Source organism: Cariama cristata, unplaced genomic scaffold (genome assembly GCF_000690535.1).
Source record: "Cariama cristata isolate BGI_N322 unplaced genomic scaffold, ASM69053v1 scaffold4826, whole genome shotgun sequence".
Classification (NCBI taxonomy): domain Eukaryota; kingdom Metazoa; phylum Chordata; class Aves; order Cariamiformes; family Cariamidae; genus Cariama; species Cariama cristata.
The window spans coordinates 11203-22354 of record NW_009623677.1 but is presented as its reverse complement, the minus strand read 5'-3'; the positions used below and the strand labels follow the sequence as shown (position 1 = coordinate 22354).

The 11152-nt window shown below is 39.4% G+C and overlaps 1 protein-coding gene across 1 annotated transcript in view; it reads left to right on the top strand.

Moving 5' to 3' along the window:
• Positions 1-3462, top strand: part of CCDC6 (coiled-coil domain containing 6) — an 18914-nt gene extending 15452 nt beyond the window's left edge. Inside the window, exon 7 of the mRNA XM_009702836.1 lies at positions 762-3462. Coding sequence (XP_009701138.1) covers positions 762-953 — 192 coding nt within the window. The 3' untranslated portion in view covers positions 954-3462. The remainder of the gene's footprint in view (positions 1-761) is intronic.
• Positions 3463-11152: the final 7690 nt, after the last annotated feature.

The following is an 11152-nucleotide window of genomic DNA, read 5'->3' as shown; positions in this document are numbered from 1 at the left end:
ATAAAAAAAGAGTGCTCCCCCCCCCCCCCCGCCCCCATTTGTAAAGATGAAGTGAATTTTAAATCTTTATGCTTAAATGTGCAGGTTGTTGAAAATCTGTGATTTCTGTTGAGAGGAGCTCTCCAACAACTGCTTCACCCCTGCAGCTGAAAGGATTGTAATCTTTTTTTTGTTCACCAGAGAACAACTTGTATTATATTTTGGTCTTGCTCCAGTGTGCAGGCTAAGAGTCTTTCAGAGAGCTAGAGGTTCTGGGCAGACTCTCTGGCATTTAAGACATTTCCACCCACACTCAGGCACCACATAGTTGGACTTCATATGCCAGTGGTGTAAAGTTAAAAGGTTCATCAGCACCTACTGATTGGGCAAGCACAACTGGGAGTTGCTGTCTCTACAGCATCTCTCATTTCTTTTTAGGTTGCTGGTCATCATAGGTAAATGTATCTTCAGGACATAGGTCTTGTGTTCATTTCCTTCAAGCTGACAGGAAGGAATGCATGTTCTGTTTGATGTCAAAAGTACTTCCCCTTTCCTTTGCTACTCTGTTTCAGAGAAACATTTATTTTATGTAAAAGTTGTATTGAGATTTTTTCCAATGTTTTGGAGTGGTTTCTTCACACATAATTGATCAGAATTTTTTTTGTGGTTTTTTGGTTTGATTTTATTTTTTGCCTTTGCCAATCTCAATAAATTGATTAGAGGACTTGCACCTAGCGTTCTTCAGGAGTGTGTTAAATATAATTTCAATATTTGTTCTGCAGAGGCCTTCACCACGAAGAAGTAACAGCCCTGACAAATTTAAACGTCCCACTCCTCCTCCTTCTCCAAACACGCAGACCCCAGTGCAGCCACCTCCGCCACCACCTCCACCGCCTGTGCAACCTACGGTCCAATCCGCAGCGTCGCAGTCAGCCACTTTTCAACATTCAGTGCATCCCTCCTCTCAGCCTTAGTGCATGTGCTCAGCAGTCTGTATGTCAGAAGTGGACTCATAACATGGAGCAGTTTACTAAAAGCCAAAGGCTTACTTGTCATATTTGGATTTGACTTATTTGCACTGAGGTTATATAGGCTTCACTGTTAATTGTGTTGTAAACGTTTGTATAAAATGCAGCCAGTGTTGTGGGTCTACAACACTAACTTAACAAAGTTTTCCATCAGTGTTTACTTGAACTACATGTATGTCCATTCTCTGGCTGGAACATTTGCTACTCTGTTTGGTAATACGGCATTATGTCGTTTTGCTTGGCTCCAAAGCTTCATTTTCCTGGCTTTTAGGTTTGTAAAATTAAAGGGATACCTTTTTATATTTTTTCAGGACAATTTGCAGAAAATTAAAGGCATGATAGGCTATATGATAAATTCTGAAATATTACAGTGTTTACCAAGCTTATGGAAAATCTGCACTACGTTTCAGTCATTTGAAATAACAGCTTGGAGTGCAAAAGTGAGTCAGACACCCTAATCAGTGCCCAAGACACATACTCTATTGTATTACCTAGTAAATAAGCTTAATTCAGCACACAGGACACATCCATACTTCTCCTGTTTAAAAGCACCTCAAACGTATGGTACAGTCTGAATTTTACAGTGAGGGAACTGGCTTGTTGGAGTCTGTGGAATGTACAATTCGAGGACCTTAAGATTTGATGATTTCACTTGACATTTACGTTAACCTGTAAGCTGCCCATACTGTGTGATCTGTCACAATTAACTTCGGTAAGTGTGGTCCTGCCCACAGGTTACTGATAGCTGATTAAAGTGTGCTCTTTGATTTTTTTTTTTGATTTTTTTTTTTTCTGCAGAAGGCAATGTGATTGTAGAGAACAGCTGATGATAACTTTTTTTTCCTCGTTAAAATATATTAATCATGATTCCCCTGAAGCAAAGTTTGAACAGGTATTTTAAGCGTTCAAAAGTCTGTTAGAAAATAAGATATAAGATGAGCATATAAGAATATATTGACGTAACAGCCAAAATGTTGTATTGCTTGGTAGAAACAGAGTACAAGAAAGTAGCACAACATGGCACTAATGAATGCTTATTAGCAGCCTAAGCCGGTACAATGTATAAAGAAATGTATTCTGAATACATTCTTTCCATTCATTTAGCACAAATAAATTGGTTTCACTTTGCAGTGGAACAAAGTGTCACTTCTTGATATTGACATCTTAGTCACATTTTTTCCTGAGGTTCCTGTTGAGTACTGAGGTTTATATATTATTGATGATTTTAAGTGGTTTACCTCATATATATGGATATGTGGGCCATGGAAAATGACAAGAGAATGTTTATTTTATGAGAATATGTATCTGGCTATAATCAGAGCAGAACATGAGTAATTTATCTTTTGTTTACAAAAGTTTGTTTGACATGCCTAATGCTTTATTAAGGACATTTTTAAGAAGGAAGTACAGCATTCTAGTAGTATACTAACACTTGTACATATATTTTCATGTTTGCCGCTACCTATTCAGTAAAATTGCAAACTGAAAATCTTTATGAAATTAGTTCTCTAAATCAAAATAGTAAGTTAAAATAAAGTTGTAGAAGGTTCTGCTTAAGGCAAAAATAGAATTTCTTCACTATAGCTATGTAGTTTCAGCTCTTGAGAGAATTTAGAGAAATGCATATATAGTCTATTACACTTCTTAAACAAATATGGGATCAAGTGCATTATCAAATTACATTAGTTATGGTAGTGACTCTCTAATCAAGTGATTCTCAAGATTGTGGCAGACCTAAAATTTGACCAGTGTTTCCATCTGAAAATAATTGCTCACCTTTCCATAGAGGAAACTCAGCTGTGAGCATTGTAATTGAACAGAGCTCTTGAGTCAGTGGTAGGATTGCATGTGAGAAAATTACAGGCAGTCAGCTGTGGGACTAAGGTCAAGATAAGATTGAGTTAGTTTGACGCTTGTCCTTTTGTAAACATAAGACGAAGGAAAAAAATATATTCTTTTATAGGTAGGATTCCAGCTCAAGTATACCACTATTTGAAATGGTGCCCTCGTTTTCTGAAGTGCTTTGAGATTCTTGGACATAGGCTCTACAGAGTGCGAGCTCATTGTGGTGATAGTATAAATGCGGGGGGAGGGGGGGAAGCCTTTGACAGTGTGTTTTTAAGATCTTAAAATGGAAAATTGCCTAGAAGAATTTACGTTTGAAGCATATTCCAAAACTGAATTTGTGTAACCCAAGTTCAGCTGCTGTTATAAAGTGTCTTAGTGAACTCTCCTTACTATTCCAGTGGGATTGTTACCAGAGGAACATAAAGAACTGACAAATGTGTACTAAATCTTGAAAGTGTAACAAGGCGCTAAAGCGGCCTTACCTAACTAAGAACGTTGAACAAATATTTGCTTGCAATCAGAAGTGTTAAACTATTTGTAGACTTTTTGAATAAGATGAGAAATTGTGCACAACCATCTCCTAATAAATGTAAATGGATTTTCAGTTTTCCTTGTGAATTATAGTCATGAATTATGGTTTTGCAGCTGTGATTTTGTCAGATCTCCTATAGACTGGAGAAACTCACTTGACAGTGAGGTTCAGCGTACTATGAGGGCTTAAGTGCTTGGCTTCTTTATCTCAGAAGCACCTGGGTGGGTTTCTGTTGTCCTTTTCATTACTAATGCCTGTCAGTTCCACACTGCATCATCACTAGTTGTGTAAGGTCACAGAAGCAGTTTTTAGCTGTGACGAACATTTTGTGAGTGTACCCATTTACAGCTAAAGGCTTAAAAAAATAAATACATCTTTTAGCTCTTTCAGCAGTGCTTTCCTTTCTGACAATCAAGCAGCTTGCTTTTTACTTTTTCTCTCAAGGGATCTGGCTTGGACACTGGAATGCAGCTGGTACTCTGTAGAGCATTAAGAGTTTGTTTTATCCATGGTTTGTTCCAGAGAAGTTCTTTGGAAGAAGAGATGAGACTATTTGGAGATAATCTTCTGGCTAACAGCCAGATAAAATTAATTGCATGTACTCCTCTGAGAGCATATTCCCAAGGGCAGAAAGGACTATCAGAGTTTTTTAAAAAGGCGTCAGTGCTTTTCTGTTGGCAATTGCTGTACTGGAACTGAACAGAACAGGATTCCGTTCCTGTTAAAATGTTTGTGTTTCGGAATCCATCTGCCTAGGTGGAATCCTTGTGTACTTCAGCTGAATGAAAAATGCAATCTTGGAAGCAATAAAAATGAGAAAGCTTCCTGGGATGTGTGTGAGTTGCACTGCTGACAGGAGACAGTATAGACTCCATATATTTTGTTAAATAAATGGAAACTAATCACAGAGACAAATAAAAGAGTCTTGAATACTTTGTCAGTCAAAAAACCACAATCTCACATCCTCAGTATTGGTTATTGCTTACAAAGAGGATGCATCCAGGGACCTTGTTCAAGTCTTGTAGTGCTTTTTCTAATTGTAATGCTTAGTTTTACAAGCAGTATGAGTTCTAATACTTTTCAACTCTTTTTGATGTTTCCTTTTTGTTCCAGTCATGGCAGTCTATTTCTTTTTGATCCTTGGGAGTCTACAGAGCATGGACTATGCAGAGCATATTTCTCCAGTTCAAGCCATCTCATGAGAAACCAGAAGGTTTATGAGTGTAAGCTATAAAATTATAATACATGCATATGTTACAACAAGCTCCTTGAGGGGAAAGGTCTGTCCTCTTGAAGAAAGAGAAAACAGAGCCTCTCATTACCAAATGAACTGTATGCATAAGAGACAATCTGGTTTCCTCGGTTCCCTGAGGAGGTGAATTCCTCTCCCAGTCCTTTTCAGATTCGAACTAGAGTTCTTAATATTTTAATTTTTTTTAAATTCCACATCATACTGTAATAAGTACTCAGGATATCCTTCATGTTCCTTTTGGGTAATAACCACTAGTCCTAGTACAAATAGAGGTTAAGAGTCATTGCCACTTTGTGGACTGGAGGAAGTCACTGAATAAGCCAGACTGTGGCCTTTACGATGCAGTTGCAGTTCAAGTGGGTGTGTGTACTCATATCGTGACTTTTTAAACTTTTTTTTTTAAAGCAGCTGTGGTTGGTTTTGCATTAATAGTGTGGTAAAATTATGGAGTTTGGCGCTGCATTAGCAGACAGCTGCTACATTAGGGAGAATAGTGCTTGTTCCTATTCAACTAGTTAGGCTCCAAAGAAAAGTACTACCTCATCTTTAGGTAGGGAAGATGTGGCCGCAGGGTCAGGAAAAATGTTGTACCTGTGCTAGGTTTTGTTCTGCATGTATTACCTGGATAGGAGTCTTTCCTCACTGGATCTGGGCTCCAGAGGTTAAAAAGCTTTTGTAGAGGGTGAGTGGGGAGTTAAGACAGATCATTGAGGGTTGAGTTTGAGAAAACTGTGTCCCTGTAGTAAACTGTTGTTCAGAGTACTCTGGCTAGGCCTGGGAATTGTCTGTACTAAAACTACAATTTTTTTTCCTGTGCGATTTCCTTTCAAAAAGTGCTCTGTTGGAGTTCTTCAAGTTCCTGGCATTGGTATCTAATTAAAAAACAGAAAAAGCAATTCCCCTTTCCACAGAAATATTGGAAGTAGTCTTCTACGTGCAAAGGCGGGTTTTCTCACAATATAAATTAATACTGTATCTATAAACAAAGGTGTCTTATTCTAGTGGTAAAACCTAAGCTGTCCAAGGCACTTTAGTTTGTGATTGCTGACTTTTGTTTTGGCAGGTGTTTCAGATGAAATCTAAGCCTCCTGTGGAGGAAGAAAAAAAATCACCTGACAGCTGTAGACTGTTCCTTTCCTGCAGAAATAGAGCAATTTCCTCAAATGCAAGTAAAAATGGAACAAGCATCCTTAAGCTTTTCTGAAGTTTTTATTTCATTTCAGTACCTTGGTGATTGCTCTTGTGTATTTAGAGAATCTACGAAGCCTCGTTATAGGTTGATTTGGTGTCTAGCTGGTTATTCCTATGTTTCCCTGATCCTGGTGAAGGAAGCCTGTTCAAATTTGGATCAAATTTATAAATCCACTGGGTAACAATGATGGTCAAAGTGCAGATTTGTTGAGCATGAGTCCAAGTCATGACTTTAAATGCATTACACTCTGTTGGTGTGAATTGGAGCTTATCGTTGAAAGAACCTCAGACACAAAGAAGTTTGTTTTAGCAGGTTGCATTTTATTCCTGTATTAGCTGTATTATTGCTTTGTTGTATATCTCAAGGTGTTTACATATATTTGTAATTGTTACGATGTGTCTGTAATCAAGCTCATCTGTGCCTTCATGCAGACTTCCAATAAACACTTGATTTTTTTGTATTTACTTGTATAGAAGACTATGGGATGGATGTATGTTTTCTTCTATCTGTCTGTCTGTCATCACTGGGAAAAAGAGGAAGAAAATGAGAACTAGGAATCAGAGAATGAAGTGTGCTTGTCTTTATTTTTGCAGCCTTTGATTCTAGTTGGGCCATTTCTGGTATTTTCACTTAATTGAGTGAGGAACCTGGAGACTATCCTATTTGCGTAATAAAGTTTGCATAGGAGATGCCCCTCGCTTTGGATTAGGTGAATATTCAAAGTATTATCATGCATGTTTGACTCCATCAGTTTTGTTTCTGTTTTAGAAGAATGTAGCAATATTTATTGAGCTATTATTGTGGGAAAATTCCGGAGTATCTTTCTCCTCCTGAATTAAACATGTATGTTTAACCTTGTACAGATGCTTTCCAGTGAGAGTTCGAGCTTTTTCTGCCACAGCGAGAACTGCAGTATCTTTTGGTCTTAGTAAGCCTGCTTACCTTGAGGGTACTTTCTCCTGATTGGGGGGTAGGAGGAGAACAGAGTTTCATCTTTTTTCCAGCTTTTCTAAGTTCATAGGGACAGAGATGCATATTTGTACAAAGTTACAGGAAAACTCATCTTACATGTTTTGAGTCAAAAGCAATATACAGCAGTACAGCTACTTTTCTGATCTGGTATTAAGTATGGGAGGAAGAGAAGGGAAAAAAAAATGTTTCCTTGCCTGTGTTGAGGGATGTGCTGTATATTTTGTAGTTCAGAAAAGAATACTTTGCTGTTTCTTTGTAGAAGTAAAGGTTATGGTATCTGGTGGTCTGCTTCAACTTTTCTTGATTTTCTTGTAATCAAACCTGATTACAGTTAAGTAGTTCTACTTCTGATGGATTCAGTCATTTTCTAATGGAGATTTGTCTTAATCCACCATGATTTCTACTATTTTGTCGTATTTTCTTATTAAAACATTAATCAATTATTATATTTAATAATCAGTATGAAAGTATCAACAAATTTGAATTTATGGATATCTTTGTTAATTGTAGTGAGTGCTTTCTGGATACTGTGACATCATATTAACTATCTTTGGATAGAAACGGAGGAGAAAAGCAGGCATAGTGTACTGTAACTGCAGTGCTGTGGTTGAATTGTAAACTTTATATTTACAGTTGAATTGTAAACTTTAAATAGCTAAAGATGATGGTATGAATATTTGAAAATTCTGTGCGTACTTTGTTGTGTCATCCCTTGTGAAATCTCTGGGGTTTTGTCACCTTTTTATTGTATACGTTCATTCATCAACTTCGCACAGAGCTCACCTGTGTGGCATACTCAGTACCTTTTGTAAGTAGTATTTGCTATATCTGGCTGTATTGCCAGGTTTCTGGGCTTAGATCCCAAGTGTCAGCAGCGCTTAGCTATGCTTATCCTGTATTCCGTGTCCAAGTCTTGCTGAACTCCTTGGTTGAATCCCCTTGTCTCTGTCTTGTTGTTAAGCTGCCACTCAGGCATATCTCTGCGACCACATGCTCTGCTCTAGTTCAGCACAGGCCTCTGCATGCAATATAAAGTGTGCTATTCCATTTTGACCGGTAAAGTCCCTGTATTATGATGGCTGCAAGTTCTTGGGCACCAGGCCATGAAAGTACTTCAGTGACTGCTAATCTAGCCGATCCATGTTACTCTCTCTGTTCCTAGGCCACATGCAGTGTTTCTTAAAATGCCTTTATTCTCCTGTCACCACTGCTGCAAATGCTGAGCAATTGTTAGTTCTGCCTGTCTCCTTGTGAGTACCCTGCCTGACGCTGATGCAGTCGGTGGGTCTGTGAATGAACTGTGTTGGTGCTGTCTTCATGCATGTTGTGCTCTTTCTGACATTTGTCTAAACAGAAATGAGTCACTTGAATACTTTCAGAAGACCGGATGACAGGGAAAGATGATGCATCTGATTGGTTTAATTTCAGGTTGCCTTGTCCAGGTGATCTCCCCTTTAGATGATTCTTTTGTATTTCTTCTGGTGCTTGTACGCCTTTATAAAGGAAAACAAGTTCCCAGTATTGCAGGAGTTAACTTAGAAATTCTGATAAACTGCTGAGAGCCCGAGAAAGAATGATGCATTGCAAAGCAAGCGATTTTAATCAGCCTAATCCTTCCTGTCTGTAAAGATGCTGGCTTGGACATCAGTCTGTTTCATGTGCTTTTGAGGCCATTCAATGCCTTTCAAGGTATACGACGGTATATCCTTCAGCCCAGAAGCAAGAAGTTGAAGTCAGTCCTGCATTTCCCAGGTGGAGACTGAAGGTACGTATAAAGACCATTAGTTCACTCGAGTGCAGAAAACACTAAATACAAGTATTGGGGAGACTGAGATGGAAACCTTGCTTTTGAGCCTCAGAGGTCTTCATGAACAACAGCTATGGCTTTTCTCTACTCCTGCATGGAAAGAAGTCTCTTTGTGCTAACCGGTAAACTGGTGGTGATGCCTACTGTGGCAAACTTTTTTTCCTTTGGGTGATATGAAGCAAGAGTTGGGAGTATTTACAATGAAGAATAAAAGGTGGGAGCTAAATATGGCTTGTCTTTGCAGAGTGGAACAAGATTAGTTCTAAATTCTTTGTATTAATGAAAATGCTGTACAGTATGCCACATATTTTTTACTCTGACTTGAACAAAATCTAGCATGTGAATTTAATGAAACTAGAACAGTGATCAATGGTAGTCTCAAGTATCTGTTGTGTGACTATCTCCATCATTCCTAACAAAGAAGGAAATACTGGTGTCTAGTGGGACTGATTTAAACTTCACAGCGTGAATGCTTTTCTGTCATACTAGAGACGAGTTGGAGAACTTACGGAAACCTCATAGAACATCTGGGCATAGCCAGCTGTGTTCAGTGATCACAGTATGGTAGAGAGCACTTTCATAGCTGGAGATACCCTTTATAATACATTACATGGAGTTTTATTTCGCCCGGTCACAGTGTGGAATGTATTTTTGGGGCCGAACTTCAGAAGTATACCACTCATACCTCCTTTCTTCCTCAGTCCCTATAGTCACAGTGGTTTTTCTCCTGTAACTGAAGACCCCTTCAATCCAGTGTGAAAAAGCAGTGTTGCAAACTGGGCTCTTGCCATTCTGAATCTGAGTGCATTTTGACAGTTGGTGCTGAATGAAACAGGTCGTAACTCCATAGTGGATCTTCACACTGTCTTGGTTGTCAACAGCAAAAATTAAATGGAGATCAATAATGAGTACTCTATCTTTCTGCCAGAGGATGTGAATTTAATGTCTGCTGTGACCTGTCTTTTTCATGCTTTCTAAAAATCATCCTGATTTTTCTCTGGCCCTTCAGCACATGCTATCTACTTTTGCTTATTTTCTAGTGAGGGGAAGAAGGAAGGTTATGAATATAAAGTAATTTTGCAGTTCAGCTGGGATTGGTACCTGACTTTCTTGGGAATATGCAGATTTGCTAATCTGCGTCACCAAATAAGGCAAATTGTTTTGGATCACTTGTATGTGAATTTTTGTAGTTGTTGTGATATGAAAACGGTTGGCTGATTAGGATGGTTACTTCTTTATTTTTCCCCCAATAATTGCCATCTAGGTGTTGTTATTCCCCTTTCTGTATACCTGCCTGCACTGGGACAGTTGCAGCATGCTTAGTTACCCAAGGTAGACTGATGTCCTCAGGACCTTCTGAACCTTCAGGTGTCTTGTGCCCCATGGGGCGGATCCAAAGCTGCGGAGGCCATTGGGAGAGCGGTGTAAGAGAGCTTTCCTCCACCCTTGTAGCGAAGTGCAGATTAGAGCGGAAACTGGAGTGTGCAGGAAGCACAGGCTGAGGTCGCTTTGCAACTCTCAGCTCTGCAAACAAGCGTGCTGTTAGCCCACCAAGGTTGGGTACTGTAAGAATTGGAGCCCCCTGCCTCCCCGGTTGTCGGCAGCTTTCTGTCTTTGCAGAACATGAAACAGCTTTTTGCAGATAAAAGGCCAGCTCAGCAGCCTTTTCCCTTTGCGCTGTGCTCTACAGCTCTCTGCCACAGCACAATCTTGCCTGATTATCCTAAAATTTAAGAACAAACCAAAATGCCATAATGGCCAAAGAAAGCATCTGGGGATTTGAAAATGGAACTGGACCGAATCCTATGTATAAAAATGTGTCTAATACAGATGTGTGACATGGATAATTGGCTGGAGGGAGGATGTTCGAACGTCATGCTGCCGTGATGAGCAGAAGGAGAATAGATGGACCTGGTTGAAAGGGAAGAGTGGTATTTGAGGCTAATAAAAGGGCAGAGAGAAAAAAGGACCCTTTCCTCTCTGCCTAGCTAGGACTACAAAAGCAACTCTCTACTGGCTGTGAACAGCCCTAAGCTGAATAACACTAATAGAGTTTCTTTCTGTTCCGCAGCAGTGCTGGCATTGGGAAGTATCAAAGCAAACTCCAGTTAGATCAGAGAACTGAGAGCTGGATGAGCTTCGGAGAGAATTTACTTGCTGGAAAGCTAGGAGCAGATAGGAGAAGAGAGGGCAGTGCCAGACGGAGAAGTGCAAAAGTACTTAACAGTAGGGGAAAAGGAGGGAAGGAGCCCTGTGGGAATTGCTGGGATGGCCGATTACTCCAAAGGACCGAAAGCTCCTCTCATCATTTCTGAGATGTTAAAGGCTGCATATGACCCTTGGCAATGAAGCACCCTTCTCTACCTGAAATAGGTTATAATTTATATATTGGTATATATTTCAGCGAATGGGGGAAGAAAAGATTGGCAGTGAGTTTTGGGGTTACTCTCCTGCTGTTGCATGTCTTGTAGATCTAGGTCTACTTCTTCAACTAATCTGTCAATTATCTAGGCCCCAATGTAAGTAAAAAATTCAGCACGGG